General features: G+C 58.0%; 2 protein-coding genes and 2 non-coding genes across 11 annotated transcripts; all 4 read right to left on the minus strand.

The window, feature by feature from the left end:
* Positions 1 to 658: 658 nt before the first annotated feature.
* On the minus strand, positions 659 to 6,161 carry FBXW9 (F-box and WD repeat domain containing 9). Of its 2 annotated transcripts, XM_060092204.1 has the most exons (10): positions 5,697 to 6,161; positions 4,401 to 4,540; positions 4,194 to 4,322; positions 2,924 to 3,036; positions 2,747 to 2,838; positions 1,692 to 1,840; positions 1,489 to 1,602; positions 1,269 to 1,358; positions 1,116 to 1,181; positions 659 to 1,036 (listed from the first exon to the last, which is right to left on the minus strand). In XM_060092204.1, exons 1-10 carry the CDS (start codon positions 6,103 to 6,105, stop codon positions 962 to 964), a joined length of 1,377 nt encoding a protein of 458 aa, XP_059948187.1. In that variant the 5' UTR covers positions 6,106 to 6,161; the 3' UTR covers positions 659 to 961. The 2 variants fall into 2 exon arrangements, with proteins under 2 accessions (XP_059948187.1, XP_059948186.1); XM_060092203.1 differs by having other exon boundaries at positions 659 to 1,181.
* Positions 6,162 to 7,770: 1,609 nt separating this feature from the next.
* Positions 7,771 to 21,618, minus strand: TNPO2 (transportin 2). Of its 7 annotated transcripts, none has more exons than XM_060093998.1 (25): positions 21,516 to 21,618; positions 20,105 to 20,216; positions 19,366 to 19,441; positions 19,134 to 19,283; positions 18,301 to 18,407; positions 18,079 to 18,212; positions 17,904 to 17,985; positions 17,705 to 17,827; positions 17,480 to 17,598; positions 16,488 to 16,548; positions 16,222 to 16,387; positions 15,853 to 16,005; positions 14,090 to 14,315; positions 13,710 to 13,881; positions 13,143 to 13,229; positions 12,957 to 13,064; positions 12,709 to 12,867; positions 12,097 to 12,184; positions 11,813 to 11,911; positions 11,143 to 11,238; positions 10,704 to 10,779; positions 10,312 to 10,411; positions 10,158 to 10,232; positions 9,940 to 10,041; positions 7,771 to 9,830 (listed from the first exon to the last, which is right to left on the minus strand). In XM_060093998.1, the coding sequence occupies exons 2-25, from the start codon at positions 20,201 to 20,203 to the stop codon at positions 9,747 to 9,749; spliced, it is 2,742 nt and encodes a 913-aa protein (XP_059949981.1). In that variant the 5' UTR covers positions 20,204 to 20,216; positions 21,516 to 21,618; the 3' UTR covers positions 7,771 to 9,746. The 7 variants fall into 7 exon arrangements, with proteins under 7 accessions (XP_059949981.1, XP_059949977.1, XP_059949978.1 ...); XM_060093994.1 differs by having other exon boundaries at positions 9,914 to 10,041; positions 10,704 to 10,809; positions 21,516 to 21,617; XM_060093995.1 differs by lacking the exon at positions 21,516 to 21,618 and adding an exon at positions 21,172 to 21,264 and having other exon boundaries at positions 9,914 to 10,041; positions 10,704 to 10,809.
* LOC132487311 (small nucleolar RNA ZL2) lies at positions 11,981 to 12,055 on the minus strand. The gene has a single exon (XR_009531597.1). It is a non-coding gene; the product is annotated as a small nucleolar RNA ZL2 (small nucleolar RNA).
* On the minus strand, positions 13,956 to 14,025 carry LOC132487299 (small nucleolar RNA SNORD41). Its single transcript, XR_009531587.1, has one exon. It is a non-coding gene; the product is annotated as a small nucleolar RNA SNORD41 (small nucleolar RNA).
* Positions 21,619 to 22,219: the final 601 nt, after the last annotated feature.

The raw sequence follows: 22,219 nt of genomic DNA on the forward strand, positions 1-22,219 counted from the left end.
GGACCACCCAGGGGGCCTCAATAAACATGAAGTGAATGCTCCTCAGGGCATGGCTTGGCCAGGTTGCGATGGGGGGCAAAGGGGGACTTCGGGCTTGCAGGGACCAGTGTGGTGTGCAACTGGCCCAGCCTCCCTCCCCGCCCACTCCAGGGTCATGGCCACAGGGGCCCACACACCCTGGACCCTGGACAGAGAAGCACGCCCTTCCTTCACCCCCTACCTGCTACCCACCCTCCAGCCTATGGGGTAGCATTAGCAGATCCCCTGTCCCACTGCACAAACACACTCGGGGTTAGAGTCTCAATCTACATGCCAGCGCGTGCCACATGCATACACGCCCACGTGGCGCACACACACACACACAGGTGCCACGTTCTCAAGTGTCTCCCTCTTCCACACAGACATACACAGACAGGAATACTATAATAACACACACAGCCAGACAGGCCTCTCTGGGGACACTCAGACGCACGTGATCCCTGAAATGCACCCGGGCGGGCACAGGTGCACCCACACCCACACACACACAGCAGTGGCTGTCGCTGAGGCTTTCATACACCAACTCAGACACACGCACATCCCCGGCATCCCAGCCCCGAGCAGCCTCGGGCGGATCCCTCAGGTGACACCAAGCTCACAGTCCAGGCCGGAGCACCAGTACATCAGGTTTATTTCTCCTTTGCTCTCCAGGGAGAGCAGGCATCCAAATCATAACAAAAACAAGGGCCCAAGGGTGGGGAGCAGCCCCCTGGGTCGGCCGAAACACAAACCTCCCCTCCCCTGGCATGGGGCCAAGCCCAGGGACCCCACCACCACCACCACCGACCATGGCCAGGACTCCTTGTGCCCTAGGCCTGTGGGGGCGGGGCAAAGGCAGCACCAGTGTGGGGGAAGGTCCCCCCGAGAACGGAGGCCCCAGCCCAGCCTGCCAGCAGGCAGATCCACATCCGCATCTGCCTGCTCAGGCCTGCAGCCTCCAGACCTCCAGCGACAGGCCCCCAGAGGCGGCCACCACCAGGTTGCCCTCAGCGCAGATCTGCAAGGACGGGGACATGAGGAGTCGGAGTCAGGGGTGCTCTGAGCAGCCAGGCAGGGCGCATGGGACAGGGCCTTACCCCATTCAGCACGTTGTGGTGGCTTCGAGTGCAGATGGTCCTTGGTGGGTCTGTGGGCACGTGCACCTGGTGAGGGGCAATGGGCAAAGGTCACGAGGTGTGCTCCTGGCAAGTGAGGGTGGGTAGAGAGGGGAGACTGTCGCAGGGCCTCACCCGGATGGTCTTGTCGGTGGACGTGGTGTACAAGGCCCCCAGGGAGTGTTTGATCCCTGTGATCTGAGACCTGTGGCCCACATCAAAGGACTGCGGAAGGGAGGGACAGGTGACACTCAGGCGTGGCTCTCCCAAGGCCAGTCCCCCACTGCCACCCGGGGGTTAAGAGGTAGGGAGGCAGCCCAGGGCGGGTCGGGTGGGGGCAAGAGCCTTGGCAGACCCGGACGAGCTGGAAGCAGCCATCCCGGTTGGCGAAGACATGCAGCAGGCCCTGGTTATCGCCGGCCCAGAGCTGAGGCTCCTGGTAGGACATGCAGAGCAGGTAGGAGTCCAGCTGTGGGAGGGACATGGGACGGAGCAGCTCAGGCCAGTCGGGGCCCTGCCGCAGCCCTGGTCCCTCCAGCCCCCCTGGGGAGCGCCCACCTGCAGCCGCTGCAGGACGCTGTTGGCTCGGCGGTCAAACACCACCAGCGTGTGGTCCTCACTGCCTGAAATGATGTGCCGGTCGTCCGCCAGCAGCGCCAGCACCGCGCTTGAGTGCAGCCGCCGGCTCTTCAGCAGGGCCGGGCCGACTTCATGGGCGATGGGCCAGGGAGGAGGGGGACATCAGAGCCCCTTGGAGGCCCCCTGGCCCACCCCAGGACCCTGGGTCTCCATCCTTCCTGGCAAAATACTACTCTGTCTGCTCCCCCAACCCCCATCCCACAGGTGACCCTGTCGTTCCTCTGCCACCCCAGCTGGATCCGGGCTTCACAGGACCACCAGACACCCCCCCCCCAAACCCACCTCCATCCCTTCTCCTTCCTCCAGTCCCATCCGCTCGCAGTACAGAACGGACCTCAGCAAGTCCCGGCATAAAATGCTTCCCTCCTCCTGCAGGTCAGCCTGAGACGTGCCCCCACCCCATCCCGGCTCTGGCTCTGCCTGGAAAAGTTACACTGGGCCCTTCAATTAAAATAAGAATGAATAAATAAATAAACAATGGAAAAGGCTTATGTGCTGGGCCAAGTTCACTCTAGGCATTTTAATGTAAACATTTAGTCTACCAAAGTTCTTATTGTCATCTCCTCCCATTAGCCCTAGGCGGCTGGAGTTATTATTATCTGGATTTGACAAATGGGGAAACTGAGGTTCAAACCTGACTGGGGTCACACAGCTAGGAGGAGGGGGAGCCAGAATTCTCAAGGACTGTCCCACCTCCTACGGGACTCAGGCTCAGAGGCCCCTCCTCTGGGAGCCCTCCAGCACTTGACCCCACCCCACGTGGAGGCGGGGCTTCCTCTGCCCCCAGTACCCACCCCCACCTGTCACCTTTGTGGCCCCCAGCACAACACAGGCCACTCTGAGTGGTCAGCCTCTCGTTATGTGACTGTCACCCCAGTTAGACTGTGAGGCCCAAGTGTCTCCTTCCCCAGGATGACCCTGGAGACACCAGGCAGCCCTGCTCTCCCACCTAGGCTTCAGGGTCCCCAGCCCACCTCTGGGGTCGTAGACGGTCACCTTCTTGTCATAGGTGCCAGTCACCAGGATATCAGGCCGGTAGGACAGGCACAGCACAGCTGCCTTGGCTCTGGGGACACACAGACCACAGGGCTGGGGCTGGGGCCAGACAGACCCCTGCCCACCCAGGCCCCCCTGCCCAGGACCCCTCACACTTTATCTCGCCAAACTGCTGTCCATCAGCCGCCATGTCCCAGAGCTTCACCGTGCTGTCCCAGGAACCAGAGCACACTCGGTGGTCCAGCGCCGCCAGTGACCACACCCAGCCCTGTGGGACCAGACCCGTGTGATCTTCCCCATTTCACAGAACCCAGAGCGAGTCAGCACGGAGTAGAGATTAGAGCCTAGGTCTGTGGGTCTGAGCCCACAGGACATGTGCACCCCAACCTAATAATATTCCTAAATTAAGTTCTGTAGAGCCTCAGCTGCAGTGGTGGTTTGAGGCCACATGACAGTGTGATTAAGAATGGGGCCTCCATGGGAATTTCCTGGCAGTCCAGTGGTTAGGACTCCAAGCTCTCACTACCAAAGGCCCAGGTTCTATCCCTGGTCAGGGAACTAGGATCCCGCAAGCTGTGCAGCACACACAAAAATGGGACCTCCAGGGAGTTCCCTGGTGGCCTAGTGTTTAGGATTCTGGGCTTTCGTTGTTGTGGCCCGGGTTCAATCCCTGGTCAGGGAACTAAGATCCCGCAAGCTTCTTGGTATGGGGGGAAAAAAAAGAATGGGGCCTCCACTCCATGACCTGGGTGAATGAAGTACCATCCCTCAGAGTCTTCATTGGGAAAATGGGCATAAAAAAAAGTCCCTGTGTCAGGAGCTAAAATGCACAGAACGCAGCTCCCCACTGACTCATTCCTCACCAAACCCTCTGAGGAGAGTACTATGATGTGTCCCGTTCTACAGAGAATGAAACTGGTGCACAGAGAGGTTGAGTCCCTCACCCAAGGTCACACAGCCAGGAAATAGCAGAGCGGGGATTTGAACCCAGCAGCCTGGCTCCGAGACCAAGCTCTTGGCCACCAGCCTAGACCACCTCAATGGCTGGTGGAGGTGCCCCTCCATGACCACCTCTCATGAGATAACAGTCATGCTCAAAGCTGTCTGATCCCCAAGGGTGGCCTCATAACTGCCCTACCTGGGGCCACTCAAGGTATACCTGACATCTCCTAAGCACCTACTGTATATGAGCCTGAGCAACGCTCTTAATGCATATTCATTTCATTCGTCCTCATCCTAACTGACCTCTGGACAGAAGCAGAAACTAAGGCCCAGAGAAGTCATACATCTCACTTAAAGTCACACCAACAACAGCAGAGCAAGATTTAAATCTATGAGGTCTGGTGCCAAAACCTGTGCCCTTAGCCACGGTACCCTACCCAGGCCGCACGCCTCCTACCTCTGCCTGGCCTGCTACTCCCTCACCTTGTGAGTGCTGTTCTTCTGGGTGCCCAGGGCCTTGACCAGAACCCGGCTGGGCTCCACCCCCAGCTGTTGCAGGTCCCACAGGTTGACATTGCGATCTCGGGAGCCTGACAGGCAGAGTGTCCCACCCTGGGAGAGGAGTGAGGTGATGTTGTTGGGGTCACCCTGGCCCACCACTGCCTGGCCTTCCACCGACCCCCGTCTCACCTGGAGCAGCAGCACTGAGTCAATGGAAGCAAAGTGCCCATCGGCCAGGCAGAAGTATTCAGCCCTGCGCCCATCCTCTGCCCAGCGCGACAGGTGCTGCTCCAGCTCAATGCAGGCTGCTGGCCAGTCAAAGTCCTCCTCTGTGGGACGCAAGAGCAGGGTCCCCAGTGGGCAGGAACCCTGACACCACCCACACCAGCTGTCCAAGCTCACCGCCCTGGCTTCCGGGGAGCACGACCTGAACCAGACTTGGAGAGAACCCACCTGGATCCCTTACCCCACCCAAGGAGGCCGAGGCTCTAGCTTTGGGACCACCAGCCCACGCAACTGCCAAGCACGTCTAGGATTGCTCCTTAACCAGTTTCCAGAAATTGGGTAACTGGAGCCTCAGGATCACCTTCCCGGGCCTCATCCCCTAACCCAAGTCTGGGGGATAGCAGCCTCAGGACGTTAAGGCCCTGCCTCACCCCTGGCTAAGGTCCAACCTCAGCCCTCCCAACCCTCAGGCTGGGCACAAGAGCTAGGACTTCATAACTAACACTTCCTGCCTCGGCCATCTGAACCAGACCCATGGAAGTGTTTCCGAAACCAGCATCCCAAACCTGGGAGCTTTGTCAAGATGCGGAACCCAAGCCCTTGACCCAACCAAACATCTATGTTTTATCAAGCTGTTCAGTAAAGTCCCATCAATTCAAGATCACCAAGCTGCCTTATCCTCTAGGGAACAAAGACCTTGGAGGCAGGAGAAATTACCACCAGCCCCTGCCTAAGATCCCAGGTTAGAACCTGGACTCGAGGGTCTGTGATTGCTAATATCAGGGATCCCAACCTCTAAACCCTAGCTTAAGTTCAAGGGTTGCAGGCTCTGGACCTGAGTCTCCCTCACCCTCACCTAGGCCAAGACTCTAGAGGTAAGGGGATTTGGCATCACCAGTTACTGCCTTAGCACCTAGACCCAGAACCTGGGGATTCTTGGGCTTACTCTGAGCCCCAAGGAGATTCTGACAGACTAAGACTTCAAGTCCCTGTGTCAGCCCCAAGCCTGAGGATCGTTGGATTCCGAGTTCAGGGACCCCAGCTACCCAAGTAGATTTCCACAGCCTCAGGACCCCAAGTATCTGCCTCATAGTCCACCCAGAGGTCAGGGACTTTGGTACCACCAGTAAGTACCTCAGCCACCGCTGAGCCAGGACAGCCAGGTAGTCTGCTCCAGTGACTGTACTTACAGCACCCTGGACCCTCCCCCCGCCCCAAGCTTGACCTGGGCGGGCCACCCTGGCCCCCGGGCGCGCGCACCTTCCACCACTGGATAGGGCGCGCGTACGCGGCGCTGCGCGCGTAGCCTCCAGGTGACATGGTCACGCACGAGGTCGCGCAGCGCGTGGCACACGCGCGGCAGGACGTGGAGCACGAGGCGCGCGTCCAGGTAGGCGCATATCTCGAGCAGCAGCTCCGGAGGAAGGCTCAGCAGGCCCGGAACCGCCACCGCCGGGCCCTTGGACGCGGCCCGCGGCTCCAGAGCGCCAAGGGACACAGCGGGCGCGGGCAGCGGAGGGGCGCGCGGGGGCGCCAGCCCGAGTTTCGGAGGACTGAGCACGCGGGCCACGTAAGCCTCGGCCTGTGCGTCGGGGTCAGGCTCCGGCTCCGGCTCCGAGTCATCGTCCCAGGCGCAGGCATCATCGCGCGGCCCTGGAGGCAGCTCCATGGCGACCGGGTGGGCGCGGCCGGCCCGGCCCTGTCAGCAGCCGGGCCCGCGTCCTGTCTCCTAGGCAGCGCGAGGGTACTTCCGGCTCTGCGTGATGACGTTAGGGCGCCAACCGGAAGCGAGCTACTCGTGTGGGAACTGGCCGCAGGCTGAAAGCCAGCTCCATGGAAGGGTCTCGTTCTTCAGCCGCGTCGGCCCCGAGCTGGAAAATGCAGATTCCTGGTTCCTGCGTTTTTTAAACTAGCATCTCTGATGGTGCTGATGCAGAGGGCCAGCGGACTCTGGTTTGAAAAATACGGCCCTGTCGAAGGCACTTCTCACAGGTGACACTGACCTTACAAATAGAAAAAATAGAAAACCCCTTTCTCCTGGTTCGCAGTCTGGGCATGCTAGTGACTCGAACTCCTGTTCTTTTCTTCCGGAGCCAGAAACAAGCAGTTACACTGCAGAGACCTCGGTGAAAGTTAACTCTGAGTTACCCAAAATCCTACTGATAAAAACAGCATCTCATTTACCGACAGCCTCTTTTGAGCCAGGCAGTGTTAACGCACAAATTCTAAGCAGCACTAGCTGTTCCCTCCCCCTGACTTTTTTTCTTTTTTGATTTAATTTTATTTATTTTTGGCTGTGTTGGGTTTTCATTGCTGCGCACAGGCTTTCTCTAGTTGCGGCCAGTGGGGGCTACTCTTCGTTTCAGTGAGCGGGCTTCTCCTTGCAGTGGTTTCTCTTGTTGCAGAGGACAGGCTCTAGGCGCGCGGGTTTTAGTAGTTGCGGCTCACAGGCTCTAGAGCCCAGGCTCAGTAGTTGTGGCACACGGGCTTAGTTGCTTCGCGGCATGTGGGATCTTCCCGGACCAGGGCTCGAATCTGTGTCCCCTGCATTGGCAGGCAGATTCTTATCCACTGCGCCACCAGGGAAGTCCCCGCCTGACTCTTCTGATAACCACGTGGCTCGTTGCTCAAATCACCTTCCCAGAGTACCCCTACTGTCAAGACTGACCATTTTCCATAACGTTCTTTCTCCTCTCCCCGCTGTATTTTTCTCTATGGGACATTATCGCCGTTTCACGGATTAGCTTTCCTCTCACTAAAATGCACACACTTGTTAAACGGTTAAACGGAAGTTGGTTGTGTGTCAGCATTTTAAAAAATTTCCCCAGGTTGATGCAGGTGATCCTTGGGCTGTACTGAGGTTGCAACAAGATTTTATCCTGAGGCCTGTGCGTCCCCAGATGAGCAGTTTCTCATTTGCCTTTAACTGTTGCACATATTTACCTATGTCCCACAGGCTTGGCGCTGAACTGAGCATTCTACAAAAATGTCTAACCTGCCCAGCAATCCAGAATTGTGAAGTCAAAGATGACAAGAATGCTGCAAGGTCTTGCTCCTTGCCTCTCAGTTTAGTCTTTAGTAGATGGGGGATCGTGAATCTGGGCTGTAACACTAATGGGTCCCCTTTAGTGAGCTGTAATTATGTCCCAGAGACTGCACTGCATGTGTTACGTTACCACATTTAATCTTTAACCTTACTTACTTCCCCACTCCCACAATTATTTCCTGACCTGATTCCTGTGCATCCCTATTTCTAAAACTTCCCAGGCCCCCCTCCACATCTCTTCTCTACTGCCAAAGCCCAGGACACAAGAGGCCAGATGGAGACCAAGGGTTTCACAAGAAACTGATCTTTACTCAACAAAGTTCTACACAAGTGGAATCTCACGCCACCTTGGCGCCAGTCCCCAGCACAGCACGGTAACAAATGGACAGACCCTGGGAGCCCGCAGGAAGAAGAGGATGAGGGGGAAGGAGGGATGTGGGAACGAGAGGGACTGCAGATCGAGGCCAGTCAGGGTCCGCAGCCCTGCGCAGGGGAAAAGGTTGAGAAGCTGAAACTTCGTTGTGCAAAAATCAACCAAAAAATAAATTAAAAAATTAAATAGTTTTCTTAATTAAAAAAAAAAAAGAAAAAGAAAAAAGATAACTAGAACCAGGCTCCCCTTCCCTGAAGGTGGTTGGAGGCCCCCCATCCTGGATGGAGAAGGGGTTACCAATCCCATCAGACAGCCAATCCACACACCCAAGAACCCAGCAGAGGATGCTCCAAAGAACTGGAATTACCAGAAAATTAATGGTATTTAATTTTTTTTTCTTTTCTTTTTTTTTACAAATGGCTTCCAGAGACCTGCTGGAGTTTCACAGCGGGGGAACCAGCTGAGTATATGGAATGTGCACCAAGTGCCCCTTGGAAGAGAGGTGGGGCCTGACCCTGTCTGACAGGAGACACAGGGCTGTGATGAGGGTGTGATCCAGTGCTCGAGAGGGATGCATGGAGCAGGCCCCAGAATGCAGGAATCCAGTCAAACCCCCAAAACCGCAAAAAGAGGGCCCCAGAGAAGTAGAAAGCAGGGAAGAGGAAAACAACATTAAGGGGGCTTCAAGGCTTGGTTTCAGTTTTGAGGCCAACTGGGAAGTAACCACACCCCCTCTCTCTAGGGGAGCCTCTCCCACTGTGCCTGCATCCCCAACCAATCCCAGAAGTTTCCCTAGGATCGCTACCCCAATCTGGTGGGGTCTACTGGGAGCTGTGATGATCAGGAAGTCCCAGGGCCAGAGTGGTGTAAGGGAATACACCACCCTTCCCTTCCTCCAAGCCTTCAGTTCCCTCTTGCTGGCAAAGCATAAGCCTTTGTTTTCTATCACCATCAATTAAATGCCTCAGCCTTGGCCCTTGTGTTAAAACCCAGGCCTGGAAGAGGGCTCTTGGAAGCAGAGAAACGGACTGCCTTTGAAACAGACTTGCTTATGGAGAGAAACAGGGGTAGATGTCAGCAGCTCTGGCTGCCCCCAACTCTCCTCGGGGGGGAAAAAGTTCCAGCCCAGCATCTTCGAAAGTCACTGGAGCACAGGGGAGGGAGAAAAGGGCGACCTCTGGCCAGCCCCGGCCACTTCGGTGGTCCCCACTCTTCTGGCTGGGACGGGACAAGGAGGGAGACACACTGGCTGAGGCTGCCACAGAGCTGGCAAGAAGTGTGCGGAGCAGGTCCAAAGCGTGTGCGTGCTGGCTGGGCGGCCCCAAGGTGGCCGTCCTCTTCCCTCCCCCCGCCCCAGGGTCCCAGCGGAGGTCCCCAACCCACCCAGCCCTCCCTAATCACCGCCAATTCCGGCAAAACAGCAGAAGCTTCTTAAACTCTAGATGCAGGTTACACGGAAGGCCTTACGAGTTAACTCAGGGGTTCACTAATTCTACTGTCTCCATGCAGTCGGGGAAATGGTGGGGCGGCTGGCCCAGCCTGGCTGGCTGCAGCGCCCACACATGCGTGTAGCCACGTGTGTACGTGTGAGTGTACGTGTCTCTACAAGGACCCCCCTCCCCACCTGCTTTTCCCTTGCCTCATCCTAAGCCGGATTTGGTCGGCCGTGTTGATTCTTCCCTCCCACACGTGGCTGGCCCAAGTAGGCTGCCTGAGGTGACCCCAATTAGAGCAAGGGGCCCTTGCTGCCAAGAAGTCCCACCCCCCCTCCCACTTACAGGATGAACGTGGAGGCCCCACCCACCTGCCCACCCGCTGACCGGCCTATGGCCGGGCATGGCAGGTAGATGGACGGGGAGGGCGTCTGGATTTGGGTCCCACTCACTCCTCCCTAACCCCCCTCGACCAGGGCACGGCGACTTCTGGACGCAGCGCGCTCCCCAGCAACCCCTCTGACGACGACGCAGACAGAAACCTGTGAGGAGAGGAGGGGGTCAGGGCCTGCGCTCCTTTGGCTCCCACAACAGCACCAGCCCTCTCTGCACGCGGCCTCCTCACCTGGCAGTCGCGGCACTCATCTAGACCCCGTAGAAGGCAGCTAGCCTCTCCTTAAGCAGCGGCGGGAACTGCTCTGAGAACTGCTGCCAGTTTTCCTCCCCAACTTGGTCTTTGAAGCCATGGAGAATCTGCAGCGAGGGAGGGGATGAGGGGCGCCCCGGAGCGGAGCAAGATGAAGATGAACTCGGTCTCTCCCCACCCTGCCGCCTTCCGAGACTAGATCAGGGCCAAGCAGGAGCCCTACCTTATAAAACATGTCCCGAAGGTCATCCTTCGGGCTCACCCAGGAGGCTACAGCGTCGCAGAAGAAAATAAAGTCCTGAAACGTGACGGATCCCACGTGAGGGGCCGTCCAAGCCCAGCCCCAGCAACTTCCCTCAGAGCCCAGCTGCCCCAACCTGCACGACACCCCCGGGGTTGACGCCTATCATCATGCAGATGCCTCGGAAGGCCGAGTCCTTCTCCTCATTGTCCCTGATGTTCCTGAGGGATGTGCACCTGTGGGGAAGGGAAGCGGTGGGGAATCAGCCAGTGGGCCTGGGGCAGGATGGACATCTGTGGGGGACAGCGGGGAGCGGCAGGCCAGTGGGTGGTGGGGCTGGGATGGGGCATGTATCTGTGAGGCGTGGGGGAAGCAGGAGATCAGGGCGCGGTGGGGCTGGGTCGGGCATCCACGGGTGGGCAGGGTAGGGCTGGGCGGGCACAGGCGAGGGACTGGGTCGGGCCTGTCCCACCCTCCCCCCACCACCCAGCCCACCGTACGGCAGGCCCCATACAGGTGGGCACACACCAAGGCCGGATGAACTGCTGCAGCATGGGTGCCACCTCCTGTGGGCACACGTAGCCCAGGCGGCCGATGGTGATGGCTGGAATGGCAGAGGGACTCGTCAGGCGACCTGCAACCCCGAGCGGCCCCGGTACGTGGCAGGGCCTCTAACACGAGGCACCAGCCCCGCCCCACGGGCCCCAAGAGAATAGCTCCTGCCAGCTCCCTGGGCCCCCAAGCTTGGCCCGGTCAGGGTCTCCTCCCCACCCCACTTGGGTCTCTCCCAGGTCTCCCCCGAGGCCAACATCTTTCTTAGGCCTCCTCCCATAGCCCCATTCCAGGTCCTTCCAGTCACCCTCCTTGGTTCTTTCCCAAGGCCTCTTGTCAGCTACCCTCCTAGCCAGGATACCCCACCTCCAGGAGGCGGGCAAGGGGGTGGCAAGGGCCCAGGCCTGGGGCCCACCTGTGTTTTCCAGCAGCGTCTTGGGTGTGTTGGGCCGGTTAATGATCTCCACCAGGTTGTTGAGGACCATCTGCACGTAGGGCTGCATCTCTGCCCCTGGGGGACAGGCCAGTCAGAGCCCCACACAGCCCACGCCACCCACACTGACCCTAGTTGTATCCAGACACTGGCCAACCAGTGAGGGAGCAAGCAACCTTCTCTGGCTATCTGCTGCCCAGGGTCCATGGCCAACCAGAGACAGACCCACACCCTCCCAACACCAGAAGCTTCCCTGGTGTCACTGCTGGACACCAGGGTGAGACCACACCACCCAGCCTCCCTGTGGGGTTAGGCAGAGAGCAGAGAAGCAGTCACAGTCTCCCAACCAATCCCAGGGGGCCTTCAGCCAATTGCTTGGAGGGGAGGGAGGTGACAAGTAGTCCAATAAGTACAGGCCTCCTGTCCTGTGCCTCTTTGGAGAAGCCAATTACAGATGGCCTTTCAGCCATTTGTCCCCATCTCGGATGAAAATGCTCAGAGGTGTCCCCTTGTCCCTGGCCAATTGGAGCCTTCCTCAAGGAGCACCAGGGCCCTCTAGAGGGAACCTGTCAGTCAGAGCCAGACTCCTGCCCCCAGGCTGGGAACAAGCCAATGGGGAGGGACAGGGCCTGCCCAGCTGTGGGGCACTTACCCATCTGCATGCAGATCTCGCCAATGGCCCAGGTGGCATTGTTGCAGACAGAGATGAACTCGGGGTTCAGGTTGGTGCCCAGGATGGGCATGAACTCAGCTGGCAGGGAGAAAGAAGGGTGCTGAGCAGGAGGGCCAGCCAGGGTAAGCTTCTGAAACACGCGGGGCAGGCCCCATCAGACAGTACGAATACATCCCAGTTCGGTCACAGTCCTCCCAGGTCATCTCTCCATCACTTGAGGCCAGGGCTGGGGTCATGGGCTAAGGACGAAATGGGGGTCGTACCGATACAGGGCTTGACATGGATGAAGCAGGCTTTGGTGAGGTCTCCCAGGAGGGCGAAGGAGCTCTGCCGGACCTCAGGCATCGAGTCCTGGGGGTTGGAGCAGGGTCAGCGTGGCCGGGCTCCCCTTCCCCCAACCAGCCGGGATCCCAACTAACCCCTCAGAGCAGGGCAGCTAAGGGAGCAGTTCCTGGAGCATGACCTGACCCTGCCACTTCCCAGTGCCAAGGCTGCAGGCCCCATCTGTACATCTGGGACTCAGGGGGCATGTGAACGAGAATGCCCAGCTCAGTGCCACTACAGAAGAGAGTACTTGGAACTGCTGCCCATCCTCAATATGCTGGGGGGTAGGGGCATGATATTGGAGGGGCTTGTGCTTTCACATTTCCTATTTTCTACTTTTTAATTTTCTACATTGTTGGGTTTTTCAATGAGATTTTACATGTCTTATTTGAATCACTTTTAAAAATAATTACAAGCTTTTTTTTTTAATGGGTCCTTTCTCCCTGATGTCCTCAGGGCATAACCAAGGCCCTGAGTCCACCCAAGGCAGCCCACAAAGGCTGCTGGGTGTCACCATTGTCCACTTAGAGGCCCGCGAGGGGCCCACCCACCTGCATGCACTGGAAGAGCAGTGTCATGATGTTGCTGCGGGCTACCAGCTGCTCCACGTGCCCACCCAGGCCCTCAGCCAGGCCACTGAGCAGGTCCAGCGCCACGATCATGAAGTCCTTGTCAGGGGCCTCATACTGCTCAGGGTGCTGGGTGTACATCTGGGCACAGAAGGGGGCAGGCAGGTGAGGGGAGTGGGCCCAGGCTGGGGCAGCAGCAGAGGAGCGAGTGGTGCTGGAGGGATGCTCACCATGGCCTGGGCCAGCGTCTTCTGCACCAGGGTAACGCAGCGCTGGTAGACGGGCTCGCAGTAGGGCAGGAAGCCACTCTGCAGGGCGGTGGCCACTGACGACAGGCACTGGCGGGGAGGAGGGCAGGAGAGGTGAGCTCAGGTGGGTGGGACGGGGCCTCGGGAGAGGGCCTGGAGCTCACCCACCTCCAGCAGAGGGAAGAGGTCCTTGTCTTCATCCTTGAGCTCGTTCCACTTCTGGATCAGCGGAGGCATCAGCTTCTGGATGTATTCCTGGAAGGGGAGCAGGAAGTTGGGGCTCCCTGGGTGTGGGTGGTGGCCTGGGAACCAGCAGGGCTCCCTGTGACTCAGAGGTGCCCGTCATCTGAGCAGTGAGGTCTAGGCTCCTAGCTTTGGTTCATGCGGCCCTGCGAGGCCTCGCCATCCAGCCAGACTTCCAGGCCCTTCTAGTTCACTCCCTTCTCACCCATCCCGAGCCCCACCCCCGCCCCCCTCCTGCCCCTCAGAGGCTGAGTCAGCGCTTCCTGCTTCCCGCAGGACCCTGAGCTCCCCCAGCACAGCACTTACCACGCTGTCTCATAACTGTCTGTCTCCCCCACTAGACTGGGAACAGGGCGAGGGCTGGGGCCGGGTCTGTCTGTCTGCCTGTCGAGGTCATGGCCACGTCCCTGGCGTGCGACACGGGTCGCCGCCAGGTCACTGGACGCCAAGGGGCACAGGGTTCGGGAGGAGGGAGCCGCTGTGGGGTCTCACCGGCTGGTTGAGGTGGTGGCCCACAGAGTCGGCCAGGGTGCCGATGGCATCGTAGAGGATGAGCAGGTTCTTGTGCTGGTACTTGCCAAAGGCAAAAACGAGGGTGTCCAGGATGTAGCTGAGGTAAGGGACCAGCTCCGTGCAGGCCTCCTCCTCCAGGGTGGCGAAGGCACTGGAAAGGGGGAGGGGTTTAGCAGGCAGCCACAGGCGGGGCTGGGCTCTGAGTGGGGTCAGGGAGGGTGCACTCGGGATCAGCCAGTACGAATACGTGAGAAATCAGCACAATGTCAGGGGTCATGAGTATCATCACTTCCCAGAGAGCAGCCAGTGGGGCCAGGTGAGGTGAGGTGAGGGCTGTGGGGCCAGGGGTCAAGGTTCACCTGCAGGCCGCCTCCTGTACCCTCTTGTTGCCATCCAGGATGCGCTTGAGCAGCTCCGTCATCAGAGGCTTGAGGTGCATGTCAGGGGGCTGGCTGACCACCCAGTGGGCATAGCGGCTCAGGGTCCAGCAGGCGATGGAGCGGACCAGGGCCTTCTTGTCCGATAAGCACTGGATGAGGTGCGGGATCAGCTCTGGCAGGTAGGGCACCATGCCCTGCATGCAGCCTGCAAGGAGCCGGCACAGAGGCAAGGCTGAGTCCAACTGGGCCGAGCCACATCTACCCTCCTGGGGAGAGGATCAGCCACACCTGACAGATGGGGAAACTGAGGCTTGGAGGTAAATAACTGGCTCAGAGTCACAGAGCCAGTGAAAGGCAGGGTGGGGATGGGAAACGGCATCAGAGCAAGACTTTCCTCTCCATCAGCTCCACCCCATTCCAGGGCTTGTGATGTTTTTATCTGGTCACTAGTTCATTGATAGATGGCCAAGCTGCACACTGACTTGGGCTTTATGGGCAGGAACAACCCAGATGGACAGAAAGGACCTTCCCTTTGAAACCTTTCTTGGATGTTTGTGATTTTTCTTTTTCTACTTTACATTTTCTCTTTTTAAAAACCCTTAACCGGGCTTCCCTGGTGGTGCGGTGGTTGAGAGTCCACCTGCTGAGCAGGGGACACGGGTTCGTGCCCCGGTCCGGGAAGATCCCACATGCCGCGGAGCGGCTGGGCCCGTGAGCCATGGCCGCTGAGCCTGCGCGTCCGGAGCCTGTGCTCCGCAACGGGAGAGGCCACAACAGTGAGAGGCCCGCGTACCGTAAAAAACAAAACAAAACAAAACAAAAAAACAAACCCTTAACCATGTCTCTCTTTTCATTACAGAACACAGATAATAAATAGCACACCCTCTGATAATCCCAAGCCCTGAGATCTATTTTTACCAGTTTAGGGTCAGTTCCTTGAGATCTTTTCCCATTATATATGCAGAACACTTCACATAGTCTATTAAGATACATATGTGCATTGTGTAACATGTTATGTGTTCTGTTAACATAAGACCCATTACTTATTATGTGAGGAAATATTTCCTTAGACAACTTTGAAAAGCTCTCCAGGGTGAGGGCCCCTGCTGCCCTCTCTGCTTGTTCTAGCAGGCCTGGATGCTGAGGGGGTCGTGTGTGCTGCCTAAACAGTTCTGCAAAGCCCTCTGGTAGTTCACGCTGTACACCCCATCCATCAGGACAAGGGGAACCTGGAAACCGTGTCAATACAGCACAAGCACACCATGTGAAGTTTAAGGAAACACCACCGCACACTTCTGATTCTGGCAGGCCAGGCTTACAGCCAGAGCAGGTTTGAGGCCCAGCTTCACTCTGGGTGACGAGGGAAGTGCCGTTAATTCTCTCTGGACCTTAGTTCTCCCATCTAAGAAACCCACCTCCTCAGGTGGTAGTGAGCCCACAGGACAGGGCTGCCTGCTGTGGGGCAAGCACTGCGGAAGTGCCTGTTCTTCTTATTGTTGCTGTAATTATGCTTACGGCCTGTCCATGAGAATTAAGGAGAGAGCTTGCTTTCAGGGGTCCCTTTCAGGCCCACAGGCTGAAGGGAAGATTCAAATCCCAGAGCTGTTTGGAGTGGGGTGAGCAGGCCTCTGCAAAGAACCTGGGGATGGCGTCGCCCCCAACAAGCGTGCCTGGGCCAGCCCCAGTCTCACACTAGCGTGGGGATCAGAGGTCAGGCGCAGCCAGGCTGGCAGGTCACTTACCCTCAGCAATGGCGCCCAGCACCAGGATGCCCGACTCCTTGACCACCCACTCGGGGTGGAAGAGGAGGCCCTTGAGCAGGGGGAGTAGGTGGGGCAGCAGTTCCTCCCGGAAGACGTTAGCCAGGACGTCCAGTGCAGCCGCTGAGCACTTCCCTGGGGTGGGAGGGGAGATGGGGGGGAGGGGTGGCGGGCTCAGGGAGGCACATCAGGCAGGCCACCAGCCCTCCTCTCTGTAGCCCCCAGGATCAGAGATCATGATTAGAATCTTCATGATTTGCTCCGTATAGGCTTCTGATTCCCTCCTGAGAGGGGAGCCCAGGGCTTGCTGCCCCCTACTTCCCCCTTCTCACCCCAGGCCAGGCCACTTACTCAGATTCCAGTCGGACAAAGCATCATCGTCATCATCATCCTCTGCATCCTCAGAGCCATCAGGCCGCTCAGCCTCATGGGGCAGCGTCACCGTGCGTGACTTGTGGAAACGTGGCTTGATATCCTGCTCGCTGTCAGGGACGGCCTCATCCTCCTCCACATCCCCCTGTGAAGCCAGGCAGATGGCTAAGCACCACAGAGGCCACCATCCCCAGTGCCCCAGCCTTCATCCACCTGCCTGTGCCTGGTGGTCAGCCCTAACTAACCTTGAGCAGGATGATGTCGATTTCTGAGTACTTCATCCCGTTTACCAGGATAGGGATCAACCTGTTGGAAGAGAGACTGTTAATCAGGATGCAGGGGCCCCAGAGGGGGCTTACAGCCTGGGGAAGCGGGAAGCGGAGGGGAGGGGAGGAGGTCAGGGAGCCAAGGGCCGACCGCACATGCTGATCCTGCTTATGCCACACCCACTCATTTCCCTTAGTGGGTGCTATCTCAGCCGAGTCTCAGCCACTGTGACTGGGTCAGAACTGACACTACTCCTAGCTCCACAGGAAGGCTCTGGACCCAGACCCCTGGCCACTCAGTGAATTCCCGACCCCTGAATACACTGAGAAGCTTGGAATAGTGCCTGACCCCTAGCACACCATAGAGCAGGGACATGTGGCCCTGTCACCAGGCACTTCCCTAGGATGGGGCCTGGTTAGGGGACCAAACAGGCAGGGCAGCTTGCCCCCTCAGCTGGAGCCCATGCACCTCGGGATTGGAGATTTTGGTTAGAGCCATCACTGACTCGGGGATAGAAAAGTGATCCAAGTTGGTCAAGGAGGATCAGCCCTAGGATTTTTGCAGATATACTGGCTGAGAGAGAATTTCTTTACTCTGAGGCTCCTGAGCTGGAAGGCTGCAGAAGGCCATGGTACTACGATGAGGGAAGGCTGTGCCTGAGAACAAAGCCAACATAGAGGAAGTAGATCTGAGACCAGACAGACGCCTTTCACATCCTTTGAGCACCTGGATCCAGCTATGCCTAAAGCCTCTGTTGAGTCTTCACTTTTTTCCACCTATAACTTAACCTAATTTTTAAGTCATTAAAGCTACATACTTATCGTTTGCAAAATAAACGTGCACAGGAATAAAAGTAAACCGAGATACAAGATGTGGACTGAGGCTAGCGCAGGAGCTGACCAGAAGGAAAGGCATAGGCATGGCAAGGGGTGGAGGCTGGGGTGGGACAGAGGGCAGAAGCAGCACTCACTGGACCAGGTGGGAGGCCAGGACTTCCTTGCAGATGGGCTGCTCAGCCAGTGTCAGCCAGAACTCGCAGGCCTCAAGGGCCACGTTCTCATCGTGGTCCTGGGTCCTCTGCAGCATGTACTGGGGTGGGATGGGAGAAAGGCTAAGGCCTGGCCCGGCGAGGGGTGGCTCCCCACCTGCCTCCCACCCCTCAGCGCACATGCGGGCTGGCCCTGGCCAGGCGCACCTGGATAATGCTGTGCATGTGGGGGATGAGCCTGTCGATCCGCACTTCCAGCAGCATCACCAGTGCACGGCACACATTCTTCCGCACCTCAGGGTCATCATCCACGGCCAGGGCGAACAGATGCTACAGGGAAGCCGGGGTCAGCTGCGGCTGGGCCCTCGGCCCTCCCCCTGCTCCCCTCCCCAGCCCAGTGGCCCACCTCGATGAAGGTGTCGATGTTGTCCATCAGTGCCTGGGCCCGGTCCATGATAAACTGATTCACACAGGCGATGGCATGGGACCTGGCAGGGGGCAGGCAGCATATGAGTCACCCCTGACCCCACCCGTCCCACCTGCTCCAGCCCCCCTGCAGACCCCTGGGGAGCCGCACCCACCGGATCTTGGGGCTGCAGTGCTTGAAGAACTGTAGGAACTTGGGAATCATGATGTTGAGGGGCCTGTTGAGGGCATCGCTGTCCAGAAGTTCGGATGAGTCTTCGCAGATCTTCTGCAGGGCTCCGAAGGCTCCCTGAGTGGAGGGGAGCAGGCACATGGGTGTGGGTCCCGGTGTGGCCCCAGCTCCCGCTTAGGCAGGCAGGCCATGGCTCGTCCCCTACCTCACAAGTGTTGTAATCCTCCGAGTTGAGTAAGTTGCACAGCTGGGGCAGCAGCTCGGGCCACATCTGCAGCTCGCCCTTGGAAGCGATGGTGGTGATGAGAATGCCTGGGGCGGCCAGGAAAGGACGCTGCCTCAGGCTGGGTGCGGGCCTGCCTGGCGCCCCAGCCCTCCTTGCTGCGCACTCACTCCAGCACACACACTTTCTGTGCGCTGCCCACTGTAACCCTACACACTCTTTGAGATCCTCTGAGTCTTACTGTGAGCCAGCCCTGTTTCAGCCCCTGGGATGCAGCACAGAAGTAAACACAAAATCCCTGCCCTTAGGAACTGACTATCTAGTGAGGGAGGCTGTGAGGTAAAGATAAATCAGCAAAAGACCTGGGCGGCTAGATACCAAGAGATAAGGGAGGAAATAAACCAGAGAAGAGGGTTAGCAAGTGCTGAGGATGAGGGTAGCAATTTTTAATTGGGTGGTTAGAGAAGGCCTTACTAGGTGACACCTTGATATCTGAGCAAAGACCTGAGGAGGTGAGGGAGAAGCCATCTAGGTTCTGTTCTCAGAAGTGAGAACAGCTGTTTCAGGAGGGAGTGGTTCAGAGCATGGACCTGACCTAGTCACTTCTGAGCTCTGATACTTGCTAGGCAAATCCCTTAACATCTATGTGCCTCAGCTTTCTCATCTGTAAAATGGCAGTAATAACAGTACTACGCTACCATCCACGGTGCTGGAACATTCAGTGAATCAATATCCTTAACACACTGAGAAGTTTCTTGGCCAAGAGTGACAGCTCAGGGCATCGTCACAGGCTGACTCCCGCTGCACCCTCTTACCTATGGTGGCCCGGATGAGCGAGGAGGCATCGCCGATGTTGTTGAGACATTCCTGTTTGATGAAGTCGGCCACAGGTGGTGGAAAGCTCTGGTAGTGTGCCTTCACGTTGTTCTTGAGGATGAGGCCACTGAGAGAGCGAGTTGGCTCATCTGGGGGAAGAGGGCTGAGGCTTAGGGAACCACAAGGGAGAAAGTGGGGTCAGGCTTGTGTGGAGGGGCACCAAGGGCATACCTTCCGACTTGAGTCTGGTCAGGACAAATATCAGGTAGTTGTTGAAGTCGGGAAACTGGTTCAGTTGTTTGAGTTTCTGCTAGGTTGTTAAGGGTCTTGGGAGTCAGAGGTCTTCCCCAGGCAGAGCCCCCTTACTGCCATATAGCTGATACTACTTCTGACTATGGGGACCAGGCAACCAGCTCCTGGAACCCCACCTGTCAGCCCCCATGCCCAGAATAACACAGCATTTCAGGCACATGAGATTCATACAGCGGGTGGGGGAGCATGCCTGAGCTTCCCACCACTCCTGAAGATCTGGCCAGAGCAGGAGAGGGTTAGCAAACTCAACTCTCTCTGAAGTTGGCAGCTCCGCTCACTAGTAATCCAATGTTGCATGCTTTTTTTAAAAAAAAAAAAAAAGAAGGGAACTCACACTTTCAAGTGAAACTTGCTAATGGTTTAAATAATTTAAAAGTTTAACTTATAGCATTTTAAATGACCAATTGAAAAAAGGAAATTTTACCCATTAAACTCAACTAAAGCCAAGTGCCAGCTAAAAGTGCCCCCTTCTCCTGCCGGGCCACATTTCCTCTGGGAATGGGACCCAAGAATCCTAATCCTTAATTCTCTGCCAAGGCCTGCTCCTGCCACAGCAGAAAGAGTCTAAGAATTAGAGAGTAGACCCCTTCCTCTCTGGCCTTCAGGAGCTGCAGATGTCTGCCCCGTCCCCCCCAGACCCGGAAGGAAGGAAGGATACATCCTGCACGATGCGCTGCGTGGCTGTGTTGGGCGACTGCGAGTCTTTGAGCAGCTGCAGTACCTGCTGCAGGCCCTGCTCGTCTGGCTGCCAGTCCATGGCGCAAGGTGAACTGCGGGGGTAGGGGCCAGGATCAGCGCTGGATCCCAGGGGCTCCGTGTGAGTCCCGGGCTGAGCCCCCGAAGGGGTGGTGGCGGCGGTAGCAGGGCGGGAGCGTCCTCGGCGGACAGGGGGAGGCCGCCGATCCACGCCCGCCCAAGTGCGGGGTCCCCGCCAGCTGCGCCATCCACGGCCGCGCAGTCGCGGGCTCGGGAGGGCGGGCGGGGGTATGTGGAAGCGGGCCATGCGAGGTGGCGACGGGACCCGGCGGATCCTCATCCCACCCAACACTGGGCCTTCATCCCACCGCGGCCCATGCCGCCGCCCTCGGCTCCGGGCCTTAAGGCTTCCACTTCCCTCGAAGCTGCTAGGCGAGGGCCCAGCCACCTCCCCATCCAGGGGCCCTGCCCCAGAACACGACAGCGCCCCAGCCCCCGTGGTCTCTCCCGTGCCGGCACGCAATCCAGCGATTCCCCTTAATCAGACCCAAAGCAGTCTCCAGACAGGTCCCTCATGCCTCTCCGCAGGAGAGTCAACCAAGCCCACCTATCCGGCGACAGAAGGCCCCTGGACGGGTCCCTGTCGCTTCCTCAATCAGGTCTGGCAAAGCCGACCCCGACAGCGCTCCAACCCCCACCCCCCGCCCCAGTGAGCATTAACTCCCGCTGACGGGTCACTGATGCTTCCCCCAATCAAGTTCGACCAAGCCTCCCACCACCTCGAACCGAAAACCCTCTTCGTCCGATCCCTGCAGCTCCCCCCAATTAGACCTGGCCGAACACTCCCCGGGGCATTTCCTCCAACTGATCCCAGCGACGCCTCGCAGTCAGACCCAGAAAAGCCCTCTAGGCCGAAATCTGAAACCCCTTCCCTGTCAGGGTACAACAAGCACCCCCCCCCAACTTTTCAATGCGGCCTCCCCCAATCAGACCCAACCATGCCCCACCGAAACAGCCCCCTACACACACCCGATCCTCGCGACGTCCCCCAATCAGTCCCTAAGCAGTCCCCATACGATTGCCCCAATCAGAGCCCCTCCAGCCCGACCCCAGGCGACCCACTGGCCCGATTCTCGCGGCACCGGGACCTGGCCCGGTTCCGAGGCCCCACCCCCTAAGCCCGGCTCGGTTCCCCCCTCCCCCGCCCCGGCCCATTCTCGCTGCCTCCTCAGTCGGGCCCAACCGGGTTCTCGGCCTTTCTCGGTCAGGCGCGGCCCCGACGCCCGGGCCGCGCGCCGCGCAGGCCTGAAGCCCTGCGGGGGTCGACGCAAGCCGGGGCCCAGCCGGTTAGGGTCCGGGTGAGGCTCACTTACCCGGCCTCGGGCAGCAGCAGCGGGGCCTTAAGCCGCGGCTTCTCCTGAGACTCGCGAGGAAGGAGGGAGCCAAAGAGAGGGAGCAAAAAAAAAAAAAAAAAAAGAAAAAAAAAAAACGCGGCCGTATATGAACCGCGGAGGCTTCCGTACGCCGTTCAAACTGGCCTAGAAGAACCAATCAGGAGAAGCAGATGTCGCACGTGGCCTGGCACCGGGAGACCTAGGCCCCGCGGAGGCCGGGTCACGTGACCGAAGAGACGAAGGCTCTCTAGGCCTCTCTGGCCGGCCGGTCCTCCCACCATCTCGTTTTCTCAGCCTGCCTCACGCTGGCCTGACAGGAGCTCTTTTCTGGAACTAGGAGTTTGGTGGCGCGTGGGACTTTTTGGTGTATGGTGGACCTGGAAACCCTTCAGTCAGAGCCACCTGCGCCTTTGTCACCCCCCTCCTCTAAGAATTGAACTGTGCCTTCCTCCCTCCATCCAGATGGTACTTGGGAGGAGTACATGTGCGTGCAGAGAAAGAGTGGAGGGGACTGAGCCTGGGGTGGACTTTATACCCGAGACAAAGAAGGGAAAGCCAGACAAAGGGAGTGCCTGAGACGGGCTGGGTTCCTGAAGAAGCCTCTGCCATATTTTGCGTTATTTATTTTCCAGTACCGTTTGACAACTTTTAAAAGGATATGAAAAAAAAAAAATAAAATTTAA

Source organism: Mesoplodon densirostris, chromosome 3 (assembly GCF_025265405.1).
Source record: "Mesoplodon densirostris isolate mMesDen1 chromosome 3, mMesDen1 primary haplotype, whole genome shotgun sequence".
NCBI lineage: Eukaryota > Metazoa > Chordata > Mammalia > Artiodactyla > Ziphiidae > Mesoplodon > Mesoplodon densirostris.